We start from the raw sequence: 27,457 nt of genomic DNA, 5'->3' as shown, positions 1-27,457 counted from the left end.
AAGCCTTCTAGATAGGCCTGTATACCGATATTTCCTCCAGTATGATGAAACAGTTATACTGCTGTGGCTTGGATCCCAGAGCTCTCATATAGCAATGAATACGAGTCGTCATAGAGGAATAAATATCTTAGAAAATATGCGTTTGGACACATTACCATACGCTGATGACTAGGTAATAATTATAGCCAGATCTGATGATGAATTACAGAGACTAGTGTAAAATTTATAGAGTACAGTAGAGGATTTTGACATAAAAATATTCTCGATTGAAACATAAACTAAGGCATTTCAAGGGAGTGTACCAATCAGAAGTAAAATCTACATTAACAATACCGTAATTGAGGAAGCCAATACATTCAATAATTTTGGCTACAAAATCGTATTTGGAAGAGAAAGACATTTGACTGAAGATTTCAGAATTTTTTAACTCAATCCAGGACACATGTCACACCCTTAAAATCCAGAACAGCCCTGGGAAGTCCAGGACGTCTGGCAGCCCCTGACAACAAATTATTTCCATGATAATCGGAAATGTAATTTGAAATGGAAATGCATTAAAACAACACATACCTCTTCCTCTTCTACCATTCCAAGCAAGCCTACTGGAATAAAATTGTTTTTCCCTGGAATGTCTTTAGCAGACAGGAATGCAACTACTCCTGGCATGGCCTGAAACAGGTACAGGACACACTCCATTAGATTATCGAAGTGGAGTCATATACTGTTTTAGAATGCCATTATTTCTACACTAAACTTCATGTAGTCTTACTGACAAAGCTGAAATATACATACAATTTAATAACTGTACTTCTGAGAGGCCAACATTAATCCTGTTCGGAATATGTATGATAAGATGTTCTTGTGTTAAATTTTAACGTACCTTGTTAACATGTTTCTTCCTATTTTGGATCATCTTCAGAACTGGTCGTTGTTGGTCTTGGCGCCTCTTGTTTCCTGTGAGGATGCGTTCGTAGTGTAGAGTCAAAGAGTGTAATTGTTTTGAAATTGAGTTGTGTGTTGAGAATATCGTTGGGATGTGTTTTCATGTGTCTGTATATTTCATATTGTTCTAGTGTGTTGAGTTTCTGGCTTTTTGGTTGGATGTGCAGTATTTCCATGTCTGTGCTGATGTCTCTGTAGGTGTGGTTGGCATTTGTGATGTGTTCTGCATATGTGGAGGTGTTTTGTAATTTTGTTATGGCTGTGATGTGTTCTTTGTAACGTGTTTGAAATGATCTGCCTGTCTATCCTATGTAGAAGTTGTTGCAGATGTTACATTTGAGTTAATACACCACAACCACACAGGCGTATACAAACTCAAATGTAACATCTGCAACGACTTCTACATAGGACAGACAGGCAGATCATTTCAAACACGTTACAAAGAACACATCACAGCCATAACAAAATTACAAAACACCTCCACATATGCAGAACACATCACAAATGCCAACCACACCTACAGAGACATCAACACAGACATGGAAATACTGCACATCCGAACAAAAGGCCAGAAACTCAACACACTAGAACAATATGAAATATACAGACACACGAAAACACACCCCAACGATATTCTCAACACACGACTCAATTTCAAAACACATACACTCTTTGAATCTACACTACGAACGCACCCTCACAGGAAACAAGAGGCGCAAAGACCAACAACGACCAGTTCTGAAGATGACCCAAAATAGGTCGAAACATGTTAACAAGGTACGTTAAAATTTAACACAAGAAAGTCTTATGATACATATTCCGAAGTGATACAGTGTTAAAAGTTGTGTAATCAAGATGTATTAATCCTGTAGTTAAAACATTGGAGTGTAAGATTGTGAAAAATGAAAACTTATGGCGAAATTTACATTCTGACCTCCACTCTACTGTAGGCTCAATATTATGATGTTCTTTACCAGAGCATCTGAAGGATCGGTCTTCGAAATGTATCCCTGTCCGACAGTAGTAAGAGTAAAGGCTGCATACAGCTCCCCTGGCATGGTAGGAATATCATTGACGTATTGTGCTTCTCCTGAAAGAGTACATACAGTTATTAATGGTCAGCCTGTTGTCATTAGGGTGACCAGATCAAAAAGTTCAATAGCAGGACATTTTGAAAAAAAATGACATTTTGAAAAAATCCTAACAACACATTAAATTCCTTTTCATTCACAATAGGCAAACACAGTACCAAAGGTAACCATTGTTATTAATCTTACAATTTTATTTCATTGTTCATACTTCTGTTTAGAGGAAATGTCCTTCAGTAGCTTTGACGATTTCAGTAAATTTATTTTAATTTTAGTAGGTTATTTTACGACGCTTTATCAACATCTTAGATTATTTAGTATCTGAATGAAATGAAGATGATAATGCCAGTGAAATGAGTCCGGTGTCCAACACCGAAAGTTACCCAGCATTTACTCATATTGGGTTGAGGGAAAACCCCAGAAAAAAACCTCAACAGATAACTTGTCCTGACGAGGAATCGAACCCGGGCCACCTGGTTTCGAGACCAGATGCGCTAACCGTTACCCCACAGGTGTGGACATTTCAATAAATAGGTGTGAAATTCTTTACATGTAAAATGCTCCAAATTGTATTGTACTGTTACAATACCCTTTACTGCTTCTACTGATAGCCTGTTCCTTTCATCTGACCATCGGTTATTGATTAGTGAAAATACCCTTTCATAATTGGCATTATTTAGTAGTAGTAGTATTTATTTATTTAACCTGGTAGAGATAAGGCCGTCAGGCCTTCTCTGCCCCTCTACCAGGAGATTCCAACTACAATATCAACAATAATGTGCAATTATTGTGCAATTATTGATTTATATACAGAAAATTTTGGAAACACTTAACATTCACAGTTCATTTCGCATCTCTATATCTCTTGAAGCAGAAGAATTGTCTCTTGCCTTTGAAAAACACTTTCATGAAGATGGACTTACAGCTCAGCTCGAAATAGTTACATTAAAAACGACTTGTGTTTGAAGAGTGTCATTGGACAACAAAATTAAGACAGATTTTGATCTTTTGTGCCCAAAGAACAACGTAGCTCTGTACATATAGAACGAAACGAAATCAATACTGGGTGATTATGCAATTCTTACCAGAACACTGTGTCATGGCCTCCAGCTTTGGAATCGGTTTATTTAGTGGCCACACCGACTTGTCTGTATCGAAGTCTTGTTTCCCTGAAGAAAGTGGTCGTTGCAGATCTTTGCCTCCACTTGTAAAAGTCTCTGGTAAGTTAGGTGGCGATAATCCCAAGACAAACTGAAAAAAAGGACGAAACATTGAAAGAAAATTTGCATGGATGGCACCGAAACATTATCAGCAAAATGTAGCAGTAATAATAATAATAATAATAATGATAACAAGCTATAACTGTATCGAAAACAAAAATGACAAGAGCATCATGATAATATGATGATATGATGCTGCTATGGAAATTAAATTATACATGAAGATAATTGCGACTAAAGAACATATGGGATGCCTTGGACGAAAGGGAGAAGTTCTATGTGGTGTTCATAGACTTCACAAAAGCGTTAGACTACATTGACAGGGAACTCGTAAAGAAGAAACTGGACGAAACCCTAGGAAAAGACAACGTCTGGACAAAGTCCATGAAATCAATATTAAGATGGAATGATATAAAAATTTTAGACAATCGCTCGATGTCAGAACCGATATTGCAAACGAACGGGATTCTGCAAGGGGACCCACTAAGCCCTCTACTGTTCATCCTGGCAACAGAAGAACTAATAAGAATAACGCAGAGAGAAGAAATAAGTTCATACGCATATGCGGACGACATAGTAGTGGGGTCAAAAGATCTTACGAAATTACAGGAAACTATGAACGCCATGGTAGAATGGTGCACTAAGCACAAATTTGAGATAAATGTGGAAAAAACTGAAATGATGATATTCAGAAATGGCGGAAGAACACCGGAAGCAGCAGAAATATCCATTCAAAACAGGAAACTAAAGATAGTTTCAGACTACTATCTAGGCATGACATTACAAACCAGTGCGAAATGCTACACAAAGCACATAGCAGAAAGAGCCACACCAGCAATAAGAGCGATGCATGACGTAAAAAATATCAAATCTCTGAGCCTAGAAACAGCAATGGCACTGTTTAAAACCAAATACTAACATACAGCATTGAAATAATTGGAGAGCATCTAACAATGGCTAACCTAGAAACACTAGAAGGAGTAAAGGCAACCTACTTGAAGAAGGTGATGGGAGTCTCCAAGTACACACGCTCGAGATTTGTATATTTACTCGCAAGGGAGACCTTCCTTACTGAAGACCTAAGGGCAAACATGATGCTGCCCAAGACGAACACTTCGGAACGACTATTGTCAACACTAAGAGAGAAAGAAGCCACCCCAATAGAATTCTACGCCACAGGAGCCATGATAGACCGAGAATGGACGAAGGAAAACTTTGAACTCAGGCATGTAATAAGACTGGCAGTCCACGGATTCCATCACCTTATCTGCAAGACAAGAACATACCACGACCCGAGTGACTCATGCGTGTGTACATTGTGCAGCAAGAAATGTGAACGCTATCATATTGAACTATGCGCCAAAAGAACAAAATCAATAAGCGAGTGCGCAAAAACAAAAGTAAATTAAATGCAATCTAAATGGCCATTTGGCTGCAATAAATATATTATTATTAATTGCGACATAATGTATGATGAGTTGATGATATGACGACATGATAAGATGATACGATATCATGATGAACTATGACAACATTTAACACTATAATGATATGATGGCAACACAATTAAAACATACTATGATGATAACATAATGATATAAACAGGACTTGAAATGGGGTGGGATATGGTGAGATGGCATCCTGGTTCCTTTTGAAATGGCTTAAAATGATCCCATTACTTCTTACCACTTCTTAGTATGTAATGCATATGTAACGCATGCTATTTAAACTACTGCAGTATGTTTGTAGGTCTAGACTCTAGATCAGCGGTGATCAAAGCGGTTGTCGTGATTACAGACATTCAAACGGGTACGAGGAGTTTCCTGTACATTGCTGTGTGTTTCATTCACGTACTGAAGACAAGCAGTGGCGGTATCATGTCGCTCTACAAACTCTGTCTCTACAAACAGTAAGAGATAGTTTCGTAAAGAATGAGAAGGAGAACTTTTTGTTGTTCTGTCGGACAAAATGTAATATGTTTACTTTGCTCAATGGTTCAATTAGGAGTATATAGAAACATTAATTGCCACGATGAATAATGTATTATTATTATTATTATTATTATTATTATTATTATTATTATTATTATTATTACACTAAATATGTGTTTCTATAATTCTTCTGTACGTGCATGAATATTGATATTTTAAGATCTTCTCCCTAGAAGGATAAAATTATTATGTTTTATCTCAATTTTAATCTTCTTAATCTTTAGATGAGGGTAACTATGTATTAGTTATTCACTTAATAATAATATTAAATAGAAAAACAGATGCAATATTATCTGCCAATGAACTGTTAAACGCCAGGAATTGACGTCTTAAATCATAGCCAGGATGAGAAAGATGAGATAAATAAATGTAAAGAAGTCAGCTACCTAATGGGGTTTGAAATATCTCGTGCTCTAAACCCTTTTAATAGAACAGAATTTCTCAAAAGAGTAATGATTAAAATAGCTTAAATAACTTGTCCATAAGAAGTTTTTAATTTTGAAAAACTACGAATTTCTCGACCAAGTATCGAGAGAAGAATTTAGGAGATACCTGATTATATTCAAGAGGAAGTTTAAAAAAAGAAGCAAGAAAAATCTTATATTATTCACTGGCTCTTGATGACAGCGGTGACATTACTAATACAGCAAAGCTTGAGATTTTTATCCGTGGGATTGATCAAGATGTTAGTACAGGAACCACTGGTTGTAGTTTTCATGCCAATTACCTTCCCTCCGTCTACTTATTTCATAAGCTGTCTGTCGCATGTAATCACTGCAGCTCGAGTTTTGGTCACCGCTACTCTAGATGAAAGACTGTACATCACACGGTATATTTTCATAATTTAAATCTTTGAATTAAAAGGGAGAAACCATCCCTGTTTTTTTTTTTTTTTCATTTTACCTCAAGCACTGGATTCATTCATTCATTCACTCATTCATTCATAGTGTTCTGCCCAAGGACAGATCTTTCACTGCAAATCCACCAACACTGGATATATGTACAGGGACATCATTTTATTTTTACTAACATTTTTAATATTAACTTGCCTATACCTCTGGATCAACGCCGTTTGCTACCCCCTTCCACGACTGGAATTCGATGATACTGACGTAATGTACAAACATATCACTTTACTAGGTATAGGAGAGAAGAAAAGTGGTTCATCCATTTACGTAAACTAGGAAATATTGCGGTTTTGAGTTTGATCATTTTCATTAGGTTTTTGTTTAATCAAAATACAGTACAGTATTAACAATGAGTGTTTTTATTCACGAACAGAGCTGTCCATGCGGACGTATTCATTATGCAGTGTATATTATAATGTCTACAGCACATTAGCGTACACTATAGAGAATGAAGTTAAATTGAAAAAAATAATCCTAATATGGATATTTAAACACATTTTTGAAATGGTGGCCGTTCATTTCGATACAGGCTTCAGTTCTAATGTGCATATTATCGCACTATAGACTATTGTACCTAATCCCAATTACCAGTTTTGTTCTTCGTACTAGTAACTCATGTTGAAATAATTCTGTACCTACTCTATAAAAGAGTACCTTACATACTGTAAATTCAATCTTCACTTCTGCCCGATCCGAAAAGATAAAATTACTCAGACATACTGTCTACTGTCCGTCCAAGTGGTTATGTCGTAGGGTCGTAGAAAGGGAGGAAATCACGTGACAGTTAATTACTTAACAAGGCCCTTTTATTTAAGTTATTTTAAACATTTGTATAATATTACGTAGACGTACAATTCCTAAAAGAAATTAATGTTCTCAGAAAAGAACTAAGACAGCCCAGCCACTAGCTGGCGAATAAAAGCTGGTGGGGGAAACCGGGATACGACGTAGGCAAATGGACGACAGTACCTGTGAGAAAATGATTCAATATTGAAAGCTCTTTCGTCACTGGAAAACGCGAACATATTTTTGGAACGTACTGTTTACTATGACCGTAACGTTACTATGATTGTATATGCGGCCTTGGTTCTGTGTGTAGGACGGTTGAACTTCATTAGTAGAAGGGGTGGGAGTGAAGTACATTAAAGATGTCCCTATATATATATATAGGGACATCATTTTATTTTTACTTCAATTTTTATTGTACCTGAGTTCTTTAATATATATATATATATATATATATATTGATGATGATGATGATGATGATGGTGGTGGTGATGAGAATGATGGAGATTGTACCAACATAACATAACAAAATGCTGTATATAGTTTGTGAAAGAAATAATGTTGTACCATTATTCACAACGTTTTTTACTGGTATGAAAGTGTTAAATGATTTTTGGTACCTTGTAGAAAAGAGCCTCGGCTAGACCTTTCCTGTACTCAGGTGTAGCATCGGGCAACACGTGATCAGGATGCAGTTCCGTGTCCAACATTTTCAGTGCTGTTCGCAGAACTTTGCGATCAAATAGATGTTTCCCATTAACATAAGACTCAGTGTTGGAAGCATGGATCTGGAAATAGGAAACGAAAATATTCAATATACGTATTTTAATACAATTATACTGTATATACAGATTGGAAGTAATATAACTGCGCAGATTTTAACAGCTTTTTCTTGGATAGAGTACAACCAAATTTTCTAATACCATATCGTCCTCTGCAATGCAAAGTATCATAAGCACTATTTTGCTAACTTCACAGGAGAGGCAGTTACGATACTTATCCAAGATGGTGGTAAATACGATAGTAAGAGTTTAAACCAACTTCTCAGAGGGAAAAAAAAAATGTTGAGGCTCATGGAACTTTTACAGTCAGTGGGCAGTGCTGGGCAATTTATTCTAAGCATTATAACTCATTTTCGGCAAGAGTGGCGCTTAAGATACTTTGCCTTGCAGAGCACGCAGTTGTTGGGATAACATTTGACCTTAAAATGTTATTATACACATAATCCCATCGTTGAACTCAATATTCCCTACACCATTTGCAGACATGCAGCCCCACAATAGTATGCATCCGTCCCCATGTTTCACTGTACGTAGGTAATGTGTTGTTTCTATCATTTCTCCATATCCTATGAATGCCATTGGAACCATAAAGATTTATTTTCGTCTCACCTGGCCAAATCACCCTGTTCCAAAATTCCTCATCCTTACCAACATGTTCTTTATCGAAGTCTAATCTTCGAGCTCGATTTGTCTCACTAATGTACAGCCTCTTTTCGTGTCTTCTGCCTTGGTAATCATTTTTCCACAACACACGCTGGATAGTTTGGTAACTGATCTTCGTGTCTGAAGACTCTTCAATCGTGACTCGAATTTGTGAAACTCTTATTCTTGGATTTTTGACAACTTGATTAATTATGAATCTCTCGTTACGTGCATTTAGCAATTATTGCTTGGGTTTTCTTGCCAAATTATTCCAAGTTCCATGATTTCGAAATTTTTCTACAATGTGTTGTACTGTAGAATGTGTTTTGAGCACCACTTTACCTCTTTTCCTATACAAATAGCCCTTCAGAGCCAGCGAACAATAACTTTCTTTAAATCAGAACTGCACTCCTTACGACGCTCCAATGTACACAATTCTCAATGACAGACTAACAGCGAGTGGCCTCCACTGAAAGACAACCCTGTGCACACTGCATGCTTGTTTACTATGCATCTAAACGTAACTACTCTCGTTCCTTGGAGTAAGTGTACAAACAACAGTGTTACATGAATTTCACGGAATATGTAGTTTTAAATTTTTATGTAAGTGACAGATGTATGCAAATTAATTTTATTCGTGATACTGTGTTCGTTTTTAACTCATGAAACATAATGAATTTAATTTTATTGATATATTTTGAATTTTAAGGTCATTTCAAATGGTAGTTTAATAATATATGAGGTGCGCACGCACGCACGCACGCACACAGACACACACACACACACACACACACACAGAGACACACAACACAGACACAGACATATTGGTGAGTCTTAAAAGGAACTAATTACACTTTGTGGGGTTCTTCGGTAAATTGAAAAAAATTTATCGGAAGGCTAAATTTATAATGTTTACGTTTATTTCATTTTTCAGACTGGTAAAGAATGGTAATTGATGTTAAAAATTGAATATAAATTATAATTTCATATTTTATTGTAGTTAGAGGAAATAATAAATGAATGTATTGTAGTTAGTTCATTTCAATTCTACTTAAGTACCAGGCAATAAATTGGCACTTCAGTTTACTTTATTGTTATTATTCCACACATAAATTTAAATTGTAACCTCTGAAATAATAACTGGACATAATGCTAAGCAGATTCGACATCATTATCATCATTACAGTCATTACAGAAATAAATTAATACATTGGACTTAGTTCCTTTCAATTCTACTTAAGTACCAGGCAATAAATTGGCACTTCAGTTTACTTTATTGTTATTTTTGCAAGCATCAAATTAAATTTCAACCTCTGAAAAAATAATTTAATTCAGAGTGCAAATAATGAAGTTTTGACTGAGAAAGAACCTACGTCATAATAAATTTCGTTACAGTTTTCATCTGGAACTGCATGAGACATTTTGTTGTAACCTCTGCCGTCTTTTGGACTACAGTCTGAGACCAAAAGTGAAAACCATTTTCTGTGGTATACAGTGAAGGTTTATAAAAGCTTCTTTAGAAACTTTTATGTGGTTTGAATCTTAGCCTGAACTCTTACAAGAAAGTCTAACTGATTTTATACTTCTTCATAATCTATACAAAACTATTGTTTTCAAAAAAAAAAAAAAAAAGGCTAACAAATTAAACTCCGAAAGAGTACTAAGGTTTACTTCATGCAGATACATATTTATTTATTTGTCACATAAATGCAGCCAATATCAAATCAAGTGTTGCAACTTTTGGAATTGAACGGAACTAAGTGCAATGGTTCCTTTCTTCACCAACTCTAAAGAAGAGTTGTAATCTACTCTCCTATGCAGTTTATGTTGAAAATATATGAAACAATATATATCTCAATTTACCGAAAAAAAGTCACTTAATGCCTTTTAATACTCACCAATTCATATATTGATTATTTAGCGACACTGTATCAACTACGAGAATATTAGCGTCAATGGGATTGGTGAGAGCAAGATGGTATTTGGCGAGATGAGTCTGAAGATTCGCCATAGATTACCTGACATTTGCCTTACGGTTGGGAAAACCTCGGAAAAAACTCAACTAGGTAATCAGCCCAATCCGCACCCAAGTGCAACTCTGGATCAGCAGGCAAGCCCTTAGGCGACTGAGCTACGCCAGTATTGCAGTACATACTTACAAATTCAGGATTAATGCCTCCAAACACAATCGTTGGTTTTGACGACACCTTGCCGTTCTCACTCATCTTCAATTTGAAGAGAAATCCAGCGTTGACGTAGGCGTGAGCATTCTGGGCTCTAGGCATGATCTGTAAAAGAAAATGCAGATATTTGTGGATAAGAATATTTTCTTGATCGGCCGCATCATTACGGTAGCGCGCATAATTGTTATTGTTCACATTAGAAACATTTCGATTATCTTTCAAAATAATAAAATGCAGTAAGTTATTCCACTTAAATTTAATATCTAGTGCATAAGCCAGTAGCGGCCGGTGATCAAAATTCTCGGTGAGGCCAGATGCAACTAGTTTAAGTGCCTCCGATAGGAAATGTTTATGATATTAATTATTATTATTATTATTATTATTATTATCATTATTACTGTATTATTATTATTAATATCATTATTACTGTATTATTATTATTATTATTATTATTATTATTAATATCATTATTACTGTATTATTATTATTATTATTAATATTATTACTATTACTATTATTAGTCTATTCTTATTACTATCAATGAAAAATAATAATTTCACTCACCAAATAAGCTGTTATGCTCTGAGTTTCAGTGATTGTTTCAGTGTGATGAAGCATCCCATATTATGTGTTGAAATTCCCCTTTCTTTCTTTTCTTTTTATTTTTTTCCTTTGACAGCAACAAACAAGGCCAAGAGAAGTTTATTTTGCCTCACATTACCACATAACCATTTATGTTGCCCATACCAGGATGCAATAGAAACTCGCGTTTTAAGATTATGTGTCAGAAAAATTATCAGCGATGTCGTAGGTATCTCGGTAGTCTCTCTCTTTATTTAAAACTTCCTTTCTTTTAGTATTATTTCTTCTCGAAAAAGGACACTCTAACAATGAATTAACTACACCAGCATTATTTCTCTCATTTGTTTCTGTTTATATTTTCCCAAAATACATAACAACATTGGCCCAGATTCACTACTGTACTACGAAGTACAATAGTAGAACACCCTCGCTTGTGTCATAAACTGAGACATAAGGGGAGAGAATCGAGTGGGTTTCTGCCTGCCAAAGAGCTGGAATTTTGTTATTTATGGCTTAGTTAGGAAGACAAGTCACCATTGCTATTCCCACCCCACTCTACCCTTGAGGCCGGCCCATGGATGGGAGGAGTGAAACCTGACCAGGCCAGACGAATTGTGCCTCAGCTACAACGTTTTAAGCGTAAACTCAAAGCCCACGAAAGGACATGAAATGCATAAGCCAGACCCGGCACGAGCGATTCTGGCCTCAGGAACAAATTTTACTGCAAAACAGGTCTATAGACATCACAAGCCAGACCCGGCACGAGCAATCCTGGCCTCAGGAACAAATTTTAATGCAAAACAGGTCTATATACATCACAAGCCAGACCCGGCACGAGCAATCCTGGCCTCAGGAACAAATTTTAATGCAAAACAGGTCTATATACATCACAAGCCAGACACGGCACGAGCAATCCTGGCCTCAGGAACAAATTTTAATGCAAACAGGTCTATATACATCACAAGCCAGACACGGCACGAGCAATCCTGGCCTCAGGAACAAATTTTAATGCAAAACAGGTCTATATACATCACAAGCCAGACCCGGCACAAGCGATCCTGGCCTCAGGAACAAATTTTAATGCAAAACAGGTCTATATACATCACAAGCCAGACCCAGCACGAGCGATTCTGGCCTCAGGAACAAATTTTACTGTAAAACAGGCCTATATACATCAACGTTTTCAAATGCTTCTACAGCGATATATGCTTCATTCAAATAACTAATACATTATATAAAAACACAAAATTTGATTTCAGTTAAGCCAAGTGACTGAGGCCCGGCCTCACTTGCCTCAGTCAATCAGCCGCCACTGGCATAAGCATACCTGAGTTTTATAAAGCTGTTTTTGAATGCTTTTCGTTTGAGAGCATCTATACTTGGACGAACTTCGCTCTTTAAATTAAATTATAACAGAACAACACATAGAGTACACATAAAGAAACATTACTTAAACAGTATCAACTTAAAGATTAATTTTTAATCCTACAAAATATATCTGTTATAGTAACAATAATTACTAGAGGAGAAAAACTCGCTCCGGCGCTGGGGATCGAACCCGGGTCCTTGGTTCTACGTACCAAGTGCTCTAATCACTGAGCTACGTCGAAGTTCAATCCACAGGACCGGATTGAATCCCTCTCCTCTAGTATTTTTCCCTTTGTGGCCTGACTCCAAGTTCGACATAATATACGTTGACATATATTAAGTCATCTGTCATTATATAAGGAGCGCACTCAATTGAGTGACTTGGTGGCTGGGTTTCAACAGTAATATGCATAAGCATAACAGATATATTCTGTAGGACCAAAAAAATTAATCTTTACGTAGATTCTTCGCCCAACAGTGCATATTAACCTACTGTGGAATCTCAGCCATCAAGTCATTCAATTGAGTGCGCGCCTTCTATAATGACAGTTGACTTAATATTATGTCAACATATATGTCGAACTTAGTCAGGCCACAAATGGAAAAACACGAGAGCATGAGTGTCAAAACGCCTATAGAACCAGGAGATATTGCACGTAAAGCATGCTCTGCTAAGGTCAATAACTTTCCATATAAAATAGGAAAAACGGCCTTAAAGAATATGCGCAGCGGGTTGCTTACGCCAGGGGTTACCTCGTACGAGTTACAATTGGACATCCATGCGCTAGAGGAGAGGGATTCGATCCGGTGCTGTGCATTGAACTTCGGCGTAGCTCAGTGGTTAGAGCACTTGGTACATAGAACCAAGGACCCGGGTTGGATCCCCGGCGCCGGAGAGAGTTTTTCTCTTCTAATAATCATTGTTACCATAACAGATATATTCTGTAGGACTGAAAATTAATCTTTACGTAGATTCTTCGCCTAACAGTGCATATTACTGTGGAATCCCGGCCACCAAGTCACTCAATTGAGTGCGCTCCTTGTATAATGGCAGTTGATTTAATATATTATGTCAACATGTATGTCGAACTTGGAGTCAGACCACAAAGGGAAAAACACAAGAGGAGAGGGATTTGATCTGGTCCTGTGGATTGAACTTCGACGTAGCTCAATAGTTAGAGCACTTGGTACGTAGAACCAATGACCCGGCTTCGATCCCAGGCGCCTGAACGAGTTTTTCTCCTCTAATAATCATAAGTAGTATCAGTTCTTTATTAAGTCCAAATTGACGGGAGAGAAAGGAACAAAATTAAAATTCAACAATAAAACATTAACAACGTTTTCAGTCGCCCTTGGCAGAGTAGTTGGTACTGATGTTGCGGGTTCGATCCCGGCCCAGGTTGATGGCATTTAAGTGTGATTAAATGCGACAGGCTCATGTCAGTAGATTTACTGGCATGTAAATGAACTCCTGCGGGACAAAATTCCGGCACACCAGCGACGCTGATATAACCTCAGTTGCGAGCGTCGTTAAATAAACCATAATTTAAAAATTTAATTTAACAAAGTTTTTTTTTTTTCGCAATGTTATTCCTATTCTACAGAGTGATTCAGGAGGAACAGTAAATACTTTAGGGGTTAGTAGTGTGGGCTAGTCTCAGTAAAAAGTTCATTTATAAATATGCATCCACATCTCAATGGATGTGGGGATGCAGCTATTTGAATGCTACTCTTAACAAGCGCTATAAATGGCAAGAGGGAAAGACAAATTACTTAATGATTACATTTATTGCTTATTTACATGGTATCAATATATTTCACTGCTCGTCTTGTCTTTCTTTTATGAGGGCAGCACTACTCATAATGCGAGCAACCAATTCGTCCCTTGTGTTTGCTTTGTTTTTGTACACTTCGTCTTTCATCCATCCCTCAAACAAAAATCGATAGGAGTAGGTCTGGGAAATTTGATGACCAATGTACGTGACCACGGAGCCCGATCTCTCCTTCGGGAAATGCGAGACTTTAAGATGATGAGTCGCCTGAGAGCTGAAATGTACAGGGGCTCCGTTATGTTGGAAGAACATGCCCAATCTTGTGGGATCTACCGCTGGACGGGCGACAGAAACACCGGGAACGTTCGCTGAGACTCACTGGATTCAGACTGTAAAATTGACTAGATTTCACTAGAGAAATGGGCTCACCTTAAAGGTCCTAACGTGGTAATTCTCATCCAGTTTTGGCAGGTTAATGCTGTGGATAACTTTATGTTTTATGTCCATGTCCAGAAAGGCCATCATAGTAATGTTTTTCAAGATCTTCCCTTTGTTGGCTGAAAAAAAAAAAAGAATTATAGTATTACTGCTTATGTTTTCAAGGAAACATGACAAAATAAGACTGAATTAAATTACAGGTAACATAATAATTATTCCAGCTCTACAGAAGGTGCTCATTATTTTGCTGTACCATCATTCCTCAGATTTAATATGATAGAAACGTATAACAATATTGATTTCTTATATTGGTTTAGGCTACGAATTGTATATTATAGACATTTTGCGTTTAGTGGTGTCATTTATCGTGAAAATTATCAGAATATAGCCGGCGACGTTGGTTTGCTTAAAATCCAGAATTCAACAGCTGACTAATGGTCCTTTAAACCTAAATGCACTTTAGAAACGCTATATAATTTCGTAACCCGCTAAGTACTAACATTTGGCGCTAAGACAAATGTCGGGATGAGCCCTAAAAGAAATGGGCCACGGACCTGCACTCGTATCCCCATGAACCCTTAATTACTCTAATTAATTAATAATTACATCTCTCCCTGGCTATCTCTTCGTAATTGAGTCACCATAAAGCCAAATGGCTGGTCTCTAAATTGAGACGATTCAACAAGGCTTATGACAATCAATCACCTCCCACCTAATAGCCAAATTGGCTAGTCTCTTATATGAGACAACTCATCCTGCCTAAGGTACTGTATTCCGTGATTTTCCTATGGTGTAAGACAAATGTCAGGATGAGCCCTAAAAGAAATGGACCACGGACCTATATGCCCTTCCCCATATATTCCCCTTTTTCTAGCAAACGACGTAATGCCCTAGTTCAGAACCTATAAATTGGCTATTAAATGTGCGAGGTCACTCATTTAGTCGCAATTTGAAAGGACAGGGAACCTCTCAAATTGCACATTTAGATTTCACGGCGCTTCTTCTGACGGCCTTCACCTGCCTTGTCATCGAACAGATGACAGAGTCTTCTCAACTCCACTTGCACTGCGAAATGGCTAAGCCCCTTTCAATGTGCAGGATAACACCTGCCATCCTAACGGCAAACAAACGAGTCTTCTCGACTCTTCCTGCACTGCGATATGACATAGTTAATTTCAATGTGCAGATTTACACCAGCCATTTCCACCTCGTCCCGTCCCGTGATCACTTTGATCAAATTTCCGTCCCCTCGCGTATGTGGTACCTAAGAGGTTACGTCCATTTTCGTGTTTCCCCTTCAACATTTTCTAGAACTCCTTCAGTGGAGCAGCGTAAACCGGAGTGAGACTAGTGGCCAACAGGCTTGGAGCTCACATATTTAGTTTCTTACAGTCCCCAACCCCTTGCAAGGACGCGTTTTGCGTACCTTTTAAATTTGTCCTCCCAATTCTCCTCTTTCGATTCGAAGTACTAACTTTAACTATTAGTTACTTAACCATAGAATAACTTATTTATTGGTCTGTTTTCTTGCAAATCTCAGCATGATACTCCCCCCCCCCCCAAAGTTTGTCTGTGGACTTCGGTAAAACGAAACTCACGGAGAAAGTGGAAATGAAATAAGTGTTTTAAATTCTTTCTACTGGGAGGGCAGCGTCCCATATTCGTCACTGGCTGCATTGCCTTTCCATATGACAATTCTTAACTCCTGGTCGATTTCCCCTGAATTTACCAATTTGTGTTGGACAAGTCCGTGGTCCAGGCAACACGGGTTTTCTTCGGGTACTCCTGTTCCCTGTGACATTAATTATGAGTATAATGTAGAATAGAAGTCTGCACTGGCTGAAATTCTTTATCCCTAACCGGTCCGGCCCGATCTGAACCGGGCTCGAACACGACCCGAAAACCGAGCCCAACCCGAAACAGGAAGACTAGCAGATAAAGCAGAGGCCAGAGGCCCGACCCAGCCCGAACTGAACCAGATCCGAACTCGATCCAAAACCCGAGATTAGCTTATAATTTTATTATCACTCGAGCCCAACCCGAAACAGGAAGACTAGCAGATAAAGCACAAGCCAGAAGCCACAGGGATCAGGAACATCTGCGAGAGATATTGCTCCAGTAGGAGCACGAGAAAGAGTAATCTCCCAGGTAAAACAAATAATCATACAATGGCGAAGCTCTTAAGAGGCTTTCGAGGCTTAATCTACCCAAAAAAGAGTCAGTCATTGTACCTAGTAACAGTATACCTATAAGTTCGTAATAACGATATATCGCAACACTTGGTTTCACTTCGAATCTTCCATACATTAAGTTCACTGTTGGCAGTCATTCCAGAATAGAGAGTTCAGTGAGAGAGGCTTGTGGCAGAAGCGTCTAAAGGCATGGCTACGATTTTGTCTCGCATGCTGGAGGAGGGACCGGGAAGGAGTATTGATTCACTACATCTCGGTTCGAAACGCGGCTAGCTTCAACAATACGTTGCGCTATATTGATGTTCTGTGAATGCACTGCATTGTTGAATGTTAGCTTAATTAAACGTGCATGCGTGTGTGTGTGTGTTTTACATATTAATTTAGTGTAAAATGGACTGAGAGAATTTATTTGTCATTATTAGTTTAAAAGAAAAACACTTGGATATATAATAGTACATTATGCAACGAGCCTATAATGATAGTAATTAAGAAGCGAGTATGGATGTTTATGAAACGAGCGCAGGCGAGTTTCATAATTTTCATACGAGCTTCTTAATTACCATTATAGGCGAGTTTCATACGACTTTTTATGCTCGACCATATTTCTAACTTGAAATTATTCAGATGTATACATTTTATTTGTGTCTGACAAGATCGGAAGTGACCTTGTTCTAGGTCGTGGATTGTGAGATGTGCGCAGACGCGAAAGTATTGATTTTTTCCGAGGAACAATAATGTCATTGACCTTCATGTAATCCCGTTAAACTTGATATAACCTTGATTATTGAATTCGACATTGAAAAACGAGATGACAGATTGAATTTATTTGAATATTATTTACAATTAACGCTAATTATTATAGTAACAGAACATAACCTTCTGCGACAGTATTGGATTTCCAGCCTCCGTGACTTTTCGCTAATTCACTTTCGATTGCATATCCGGGAATAATCGATACTTACGGTTTTATAACGGTACAAAGCTGACTTGTCATTGGCTGAACACCTGTAAGCTGAGTTGTCATTGGCTGAACACCTGTACTTTAATGAGTAGGTGTACTTTAATGACACGCATTAAAGGACTGCTACCAGGTGTATAATTACTACATTTCGGCATGGTCGAGCATAAAACAAAATATGCTTACATCTTAGTTATTATCTTTGAAGAAATTAAAGTAAATTAATTTAGAAAAAATTATAATAATATTAAGTAATGTGTTCAGTGTTACGATTGTACAGTAATATGATCGAAACGTATCTGTTGAGACGTTTTTATTTACATTTTCCTCTCGCAAGTCTTCTGGAGTGGATGACTGCAGTTACTCTCACCCCCAATGTGAAGCAGTGACCTCAAGGAGCGTTGTAGCTTTGTAACACGTAACATTTCGTATTCTCAAAACCATTGGACGTATCAAGAAACTTATTTGACTTGATCTATTACCCCTGTGAATTATTGTGATAGGTTCCTTCCACTCTATACTCTTGACTCAAAACCTGATCTGTTACGGAACGTTTCCTGTACAGCCATGTCCCCTCCAAGGACATTTACGTAAGAGAGAAGTAAAATGCGTAACACAAGGTGACTGGTGCACGCAGTGCTAACATGCACAATGTACGACGTTTTGACAATGTTGATCTAGTGTACCAAAAAATTCACTAGTTTATACATGCTGATTGCCGTCATACTCACCTATATTCAAGGTAGCCCCCACTGTCTCCAGCATCAGATACATATCTGACGGGAATTCGTTGTGCTGGTGCTTCATTGCCAGGTTCCCGGCTATTGTTCCAGTCTGTAAAACAAAAAGGACTACCATCACAAACTGCACTTTAAGGAAAAAAACATTTTTCTTTTTCTGAGTAGATATCTGCGTAAGATATTCAGGTTGGAAGTAATACAACTGTACGGATTTTAACAGCTTATTTCTTGTATAGAGTACAACAAAAGAAATCTAACACCATATTAGTTCCAAATCAATACTTTTCTTAGAAAAAATAATTTTGTCCTAAATGTTAACACTTGTACTCAATAAGTACTATCCGTACGATTCTGATTTTTAATCTTGTCATTAGAAACTGATAAGGAACGCTTTACCCCTTTACTTACTTACTTACTGGAATTTAAGGAACCCGGAAGTTCATTTCCGCCCTCACATAAGCCCGCCATTGGTCCCTATCCTAAGCAATATTAATCCATTCTCTATCATCATATCCCACCTCCCTCAAATCCATTTTAATATTATCTTCCCATCTACGTCTCGGCCTCCCTAAAGGTCTTTTTCCCTCCGGCCTCACAACTAACACTCTATATGCATTTCTGGATTCGCCCATACGTGCTACATGCCCTGCCCATCTCAAACGTCTGGATTTTATGTTCCTAATTGTGTCAGGTGAAGAATACAATGCGTACAGTTCTGTGTTGTGTAACTTTCTCCATTCTCCTGTAACTTCATCCCTCTTAGCCCCAAATATTTTCCTAAGCACCTTATTCTCAAACACCCTTAACATCTGTTCCTCTTTCAAAGTGAGAGTCCAAGTTTCACAACCATAAAGAACAACCGGTAATATAACTGTTTTATAAATTCTAACTTTCAGATTTTTTGACAGCAGACTGGATGATAAAACTTCTCAACCGAATAATAACACGCATTTCCCATATTTATTCTGTGTTTGCTTTATCCCTTTGCATTTTTGAAATCAATTGGGCGGTTTTCTTGCAAATTCAATAAATTATTAACACGTAGGTTCAGTGTATGTTGAACTATGTAAGCACGTTTTAATCCTGGTTCAGGAAAAAATACTAATTCCTCGGAAGTTGTTAATTTTGTGACCCACGTTTATTAGATGTTTAATTATTTTGGTAAATACTGTCACCTCTCACAATATTGAATGCTCCCTTTTTTAAATGCAAATCGCATTGATCATCTACAATGTTAATGAATAATGTACTCATATCTCTCAAGATAATACTTTTAAAACCCATGAGTATTAGGATTTTTCTTCTTGTTTTGATGAATACTGCCACCTCACAAAATATTGAATGGTTTTAACAACCTGTATATATCTTGGAAAACATTTATAAATCATACTTCCGGCTAGGGGCATCGCAAAAGAAATATCATAAAGTTTTAAGTTTCGACCACAGAGCAGTGCTGCTCATCGGAGTGACTACTACCGCGGAGGAATCGGAGATTACGAATAAAGCTCTCCACCGGTGATCTCCGATACTATCGTAGGTGGAACAAGGGGCATATGGAGGGATGCGGTGGTTCGGAGAGAAGCGAGAGTTAGCTCAAGGACGACCAGCGCGTACGGACTGACGGTAGTTGTGAGGGGAATAAAATGGCACCAAATCGGATATCCGTCGCATGGAAATTCTTTAATTTAGTTGAAGGTGATAATAAAGTCGCACACTGTAAACTTTGTGGGCGAATTTACTCTAAGGGTGGTGGAACTTCGAATGCGTTAGTCCATTTGAAGCGATCGCACAATCGCGAACTTGATGAAAACAATTACGCAAAACATTTCATACGATTTCTTTTTAAATTGTTTAAGTGCTATTGTTCCCAAAGGCCCACAGTATAGGAAAAAGTCTTGAAATTTCTCTAAAACGTAACTGTCGAGGCAATAAAAAACATATGAAATATTTAAAAGACTACTTGAGTTATATTTTGCTGTTTAGACAACTTGAGTTATATTTTACTGTTTGGATTAAAATATTGAGTTTCTGAATGAAACTAAGAAACATGTGGTAATAATATAATTACAATTATTCTTAAGTTGATATCCGCTTATATTTTTATTACAGAGAAAGAGTGGCGCGTTTTAGAAGAGGCAGTTCAAATACTGACACCCTTTAAAACAATAATCACAATTCTGTCCGGTGAAGAATCTGAATAAATTATGTTGGACAGTAAATTTTAAGCCATTGATAGCCCACGTTTCTTTTGTTCCATTCTGAAGCTCCCTCAATAAATTTTACGTTAAACTAAACCGATTAGAATAATAATTGACAAACCCTGTTTGCGATTAAACGAGAGTTTCTAGGAGAACTACAGTATACATGTTTACATTAGCTACTGAAAAGCTTTACTTCTGCGTTAGTTTTGCAGTTAGATTGAATGTTATTAATTTGATCAATGACATAAAACTAATACGCCTTTCCACATATACTATGAATTTCAAAACTAGAAAACAATCTGTCAGCTAACGTAGCACTTCAAGCAAAACAAGAAAAAAGAGCCGAAGAAAGAGAGAGAGATTAACATAAAAGAGAGATTAAACAATAAATTAGAACTTATTTTAAAAGATACGCGGACGTCAGCGGACTCGAATCACTACCTGATCCCATTAAACGAATGCTCAGCGGAAAGTGTGTCTGCACCACAGCACATATACAGGGACATCATTTTATTTTTACTTCAATTTTTATTGTACCTGAGTTTTTGAATGTACTTCACTCCCACCCCTTCTACTAAGGAAGTTCCAACTCCACACAGAACCAAGACCGCAGATAGTAAGCAGTACTGAGTTACTGAGTATAGTACGTTCCAGAAATATGTTCGCGTTTTCCAGTGACGAAAGAGCTTTCAATATTGAATCATATTTTCGCACAGGTACTGTCCGTTTGCCTACGTCGCATCCCGATTTCCCCCACCTGCTTCTGCTCGCCCCTCTGTAATAGCTGGGCTGTCTTAGCTCTTTTCTGAAAACATTAATTTCTGTTAGGAATTGGAAGTTTACGTAATATTATACAGCTGTTTAATTTAACTTAAATAAAAGGGCCTCGTTAAGTAATTAACTGTCACGTGATTTCCTCCCTTTCTACAATCCTGCGGCATAACCACTTGGACGGACAGTAGATAGCATGTCTGAGTAATTTTATATTTTCGGGTCGGGCAGAAGTGAAGATTGACTGTACAGTACGTAGAGTAGGTACAGAATTATTTCAACATGAGTTACTAGTACGAAGGACGAAACTGGCAATTGGAATTAGGTGCAATAGTCTATAGTGCGATAATATGCACAAAAGAACTGAAGCCTGTATCGAAATGAACGGCCACCATTTTCAAAATTGTGTTTAAATATTCATATTATGATTATTTTTCAATTTAACTTCTTTCTCTATATTGTACGCTAATGTGCTGTAGACAGTATAATATACACTGCATAATGAATACGTTCGCATGGATAACTCACTTCGTGAGTAAAAACACTTATTCTTAATACAGTACTGTACTTTGATTAAAGAAAAACCTAATGAAAATTATCAAACTCAAAATCGCGATATTTCCTAGTTTACGTAAATGGATGAACTACTTTTCTTCCTTCCTATACCTAGTAGAGTGATTTGTGTTTTACGTCAGTATCATCGAACTCCAGTCTTGGAGGGGGGAGCAAGCGGTGTTTCCGGTTCTCTAAAGGTATAGACAGATTAATATTAAAAATGTTAGTAAAAATAAAATGATGTCCCTGTACAACCTGCACGGCATCAACCAGAGGAAATCCGGAGGTTTCCGAGTAAACGCGCGCAAACAACTGCTCCGGAGAAAACCTAATCATAAGCAGCACTACCGTCTACACAGCACTCCAGTAGTTTTCGTCTTGGTCATTTTCTTTCAAATCATGATGTCCAGTTCTGATGAAAAATTTCTTCTGTTAGCATTGAATTGTAAAATAAAGAGGAGACTATGTTTGGTGCACGAAATCAATGAAAAGACGGAAGGTTCTTGTAGTCCGGATGACCTATATCGTGTATATTCTCAATGAAGTCTAATACCCTACGCATACAGGGTGTCTCATTTATCTTGTGCACCTATTATAACTTTTTTGTTTGGATAGGTATTGGAATTTTTGTTATTGAGCGTTATGTTAGAACGAGGGGCTAACATGTGTGTGGAGATTTGTTGCATGTAACTACATTATGGTACAAGATACACGTGACGTCATCAATTTTTCAAATAGCGCTACATACTTTAATCATGTTACGTTGTTTACACACATTAAGACGAGTTCAAAAATGTATCACAATGTCAATGATATTGTAAACATGAGTTTCAGCAATAAAATAAAAGAGAGAGAACATGAAAAAGTTAAAACGTTTATGAGTTATGGGGGAAAACGCTTCATCACTTCACAGTGAACTGGTATCATTTTGAATTTAGAAAAAAATATATAAATATATTTTTTTTAATCGTAAAAATATTTTTTTCATATAGCAGAAGGACAGTGTTTCACACAAACCAATTTTCATTATTGTACAAGATACAGTAATGGAGGAAAAAAATGTTGAATATTTCCAAAAATTTACTGCTGTAAGCAGTACCTAACCCCTTAAGAGCAAATGCTGGGTAACTTTCGGCGCTGGACCCTGGACTCATTTTGCTAGCATCATCACCTTCATATCAATCAGATGCTAGATAACCATAGCAGTTGATAAAGCGTTGTAAAATAAACGACTTAAAATTATTATAGTTTCTCTCAATTCTCTGCATTTCCGAATTGATCACCTAATAGTGTTGTCATTTACCGCTAGAGTGCATTATTTATATTGTTCTGGACTGAAACTGGAAATAAAATCAACAGACCTGTAACTTAGGCCCGTAACACACTTGCAGAGTTTTCGCCAGCGAGAAATGTGTTGCGAGAAAATTAAAAAATTGATAACATGGATTCAAATGGACGTCCACACACTGGAAGAGATTCTCGCTCGAGGAAAAAACCTCGCGCGAGTTTCTCGCAGGAATCGGTAGCTCAGCGAATTTTCTTGACACATTTATCAAAGATGTTTGACATTTATACTCTTTATGACGATTTAATGTAGAAAAAGATATCACAGGTGGCGATGAATTGTAGTGTTTTTATTTGAAAATGAGGAAAGATGGCTGATAATTGCAGTCAGAAACTTATCGAACTTGTACGATGTCACCCGTAGGCCTATTTGTATGATACACGGGATGAAAACTATAAAAACACGAAACTTAAAGAAGAAATCTGGAGACAAATGTCAGATTATCTGAAAATAAATAGGGCTATATTTTATTTTGATGAGATTTAATAGTATTGATTAAACATTTGAAATAATGTATCTATATGTCTTAACAGTTTACGTAATTGTAATCAGAATATAGCAAAGAATTCTCAATCATATCATGATTGGCAAAAAAACTGTAGTCCATTCAACCTGAAATAACGCCTAAAACGTATCATCATTCAAATCGAAACCAGTGTCCAAACTCGCTCTTATTTTCGTAAGATACAATGTGATTTTCAGATATTTCTGGCTTTAATTTTAGACTTACTTTTTATTTTCATTAACAAAATATGTTCATGTAACTCCATTTCCTCATCATCTGAATACTCAGATTCAACATAGCGTTCGTACGTAATTTGTAAAGTACGACAATATACTTACAGGTTATATATTTAACTACGACAATATACGTAAATACATGACCTATAATATTTCCCTCAACGAGTGATTACTATAATCAGAAAAATGCTTTCTGCATGAAGGCAGTGCATAGATGATCATAGCGAGGTGTGATCTGTGATAGCGAGAACTCGCCAAGTGTGTGGAGGAAGGCTCTTCACCTCTTTCTCGCAACACATTTCTCGCTGGCGAAAACTCTTCAAGTGTGTTACGGGCCTTATTCTGCGAAGAACATGCCTGGTTCATTTATTGTTTTCCCAATCTTATCCCATATGTCCATTTTGCCTATTACATTGCTATAATCTCCATTTGATAAATTGTAAAGCTCATACTCTGTTATTTGTCTGTTTCATACTGTTCTACTGACAAAATAGGTTTCGTGTCATCCATTTCATTTAAGCCTTCAATATTACCACGATTGGAGGTCTTGCAATCGAAATATTTTCATGATGTTCTTTATTTTGATCATGGTCTATACGGAAATCCGTCTAGAATTCTCGATCCAGTTCTGTACGGATTCCGGTTATGAGGAAGGAGCGATATGGGCAAGTGGGCGATGCTTAATTTAAAACAGTGCAAAGAATAAAAATCCGAACGCGCCGCACGAATCCCTTCTGGTTAGTGAGCGCCTACATTGATCCTCCCTTAAGAGTAACTTCCAGTGTGAATTCTACAGGGACATCATTTTATTTTTACTAACATTTCTAATATTAACCTGGCTATACCTTTGGATCAACGATTAAGAACCGGAAACCCCCTTCCACGACTGGAGTTCGATGATACTGGCGTAATATACAAACAAAACACCTTACTAGGTATAGGGGGGAAGAAAAGTACTTCATCCATTTACGTAAACTAGGAAATATCGCGATTTTGAGTTTGATAATTTTCATTAGGTTTTTGTTTAATCTAAATACAGTACAGTATTAACAATGAGTGTTTTTACTCACGAACTGAGCTTTCCATGCGGACGTACTCATTATGCACTCTATACTGTCTACAGCACATTAGCGTACACTATAGAGAATGAAGTTAAATTGAAAAATAATCATAATATGGATATTTATACACATTTTTGAAAATGGTAGCCGTTCACTTCGATACAGGCTTCAGTTCTAATGTGCATATTATCGCACTATAGACTTTGTACGTAATTCCAATTACCAGGTTGAAATAATTCTGTACCTACTCTATAAAAGAGACCTTACGTACTGTAAATTCAATCTTCACTTCTGCCCGATCCGAAAAGAAAATTACTCAGACATGCTATGTACTGTCCATCCAAGTAGTTACGTCGCAGCTTCGTAGAAAGGGAGGAAATCACGTGACAGTTAATTAACGAGGCCCTTTTATTTAAGTTATTTTAAACAATAGTATGGGTATAATATTACGTAGACGTCCAATTTCTAACAGAAATTAGTGTTCTCAGAAAAGAGCTAAGACAGCCCAGCCGCTAGCATTTACAGAGAGGCGAATAGAAGCAGGTGGGGGGAAACCGGAATGCGACGTAGGTAAATGGAAAATGATGCAATATTGAAAGCTCTTTCATCACTGGAAAACGCGGACATATTTTTGGAACGTACTGTTTACTATGACAGTAACGCTACTATGACTGTATGGATCTGTGTGGAGAACTGTTGAACTTCGTTAGTAGAAGGGGTGGGAGTGAAGTACATTAAAAAACTCAGGTACAATAAAAATTGAAGTAAAAATAAAATGATGTCCCTGTATAATAGTTATTGGGAAGAGTATAAAATTGTGTCATTTACAAAGCATATTTTATTTTCAGTTTTGTAATTGGTATAAAGTAACGCCTATTTTAGACACCTACCACTTAATTTTAGGGCCTAGAAGTTCAAACTCTAACGATCACAAACTTAACCTCGTCACTTGAGTAATACTTACATTTCTGACTGGCACATTGGCTATCAAGTCGATATGATCAGCGAGAACTTTCGTGTATTTGTAATCAGGATTTTCTTCTGACAGTTTGTAGAAAAGATTCATGGCTTCAGTTAGGCTTACATTTCCTCCAAGGATTAGATTCGGATGAGTTGAAATGCTTTTCAACTCTGCTATACCGCCGACATCTATGTACACTTGAGGCTGCTCGGTTATTCTGTATACTCCTGAAACACACAAGAATGTTTGTTGAAGGAGTCACTCGCCATTTATACCAAACTGTAATTTAATTAACAGGTGAGTGAATTTAAATTTTAAGAATGTTTTTCTTCTATATATTTTATTGTTTCTCGAGTTTGTTTAATATCTAATTAATGGTGGGCATTCCTGCGGCATTGCCGCAGTGACGTCAGACCTCAGCGAAGCATCAAACTTACCCCCTACCTTCCCCTTCCCCCGCTCCATGAAAATACTGCGCGTGTACGTGGCGGATTATACTGGATTGCTGTACTTCGGAGCTTCATTAGTGATACAATGTCTTTCGCAGAATCATATGAATCGAGAGGATATCACACTTACAAGAAAGGCGGTTCTTTCATTTCTCATGTTTAGGATTAGTTACAAATATTCAGGACGCGAACTTAAATATGTACATTCTTAAAATAGATCACCTGTTATACGAGTTCAAAGAACACAGATTCAGTGATTTTTAAAGGATGGAGGAAGATTTCAATATTTTTGCCACTCCTTTTCATGTTTAAATTGAAAATGTTATCCCAGAATTGCAGTTAGAGGTACTGGTTTGCAGAATGATGGCATCTTGAAAGCAGAATGTGAAGGTCTGCTGGGGGCTAAAATTTTTTAAAACATATCAAGCACTACATATCCACTGCTTAGACAGTTTGCTTCAAAAATAATGAGTACCGTCATTTCCCATAACTATGGTCCTGGAACATAACTACTGTCCACGATACAACTATTCAAATTTTTTACTCCATAACGTAGTACCTCGTTTATCTATATTTTTGCTGTACTGTAGTTTGAATTGAAGTCACTGCAGCTATCTACGAACGATCTATGTTACTTCTACAATGATCTTTGAATGGTTGTATCGTGGACTATAGTTGTGTTCCAGGACCATAGTTATGGGAAATGACGGTATGTATTCATCAACCTACCAGTGCGAACAGCTGTTTTCTAAAATTAAATTTATAAAGTCCAAACCACAGA

At 37.2% G+C, this 27,457-nt stretch overlaps 1 protein-coding gene across 2 annotated transcripts in view; it reads right to left on the bottom strand.

Moving 5' to 3' along the window:
• LOC138708125 (xanthine dehydrogenase-like) overlaps positions 1–27,457 on the bottom strand; it is a 171,890-nt gene that overhangs the window by 42,017 nt on the left and 102,416 nt on the right. For both annotated transcript variants that reach the window (XM_069838340.1, XM_069838339.1), the window contains exons 7-14: positions 26,231–26,454; positions 18,584–18,686; positions 14,694–14,821; positions 10,519–10,647; positions 7,556–7,723; positions 3,116–3,281; positions 1,917–2,032; positions 571–669 (exon numbers count right to left, since the gene is read on the bottom strand). In XM_069838340.1, coding sequence (XP_069694441.1) covers positions 571–669; positions 1,917–2,032; positions 3,116–3,281; positions 7,556–7,723; positions 10,519–10,647; positions 14,694–14,821; positions 18,584–18,686; positions 26,231–26,454 — 1,133 coding nt within the window. The remainder of the gene's footprint in view (positions 1–570; positions 670–1,916; positions 2,033–3,115; positions 3,282–7,555; positions 7,724–10,518; positions 10,648–14,693; positions 14,822–18,583; positions 18,687–26,230; positions 26,455–27,457) is intronic.

This window comes from Periplaneta americana, chromosome 10 (assembly GCF_040183065.1).
Source record: "Periplaneta americana isolate PAMFEO1 chromosome 10, P.americana_PAMFEO1_priV1, whole genome shotgun sequence".
NCBI lineage: Eukaryota > Metazoa > Arthropoda > Insecta > Blattodea > Blattidae > Periplaneta > Periplaneta americana.
The sequence above is the reverse complement of the archived record's forward strand: the minus strand, read 5'-3'. Positions and strand labels throughout refer to the sequence as shown.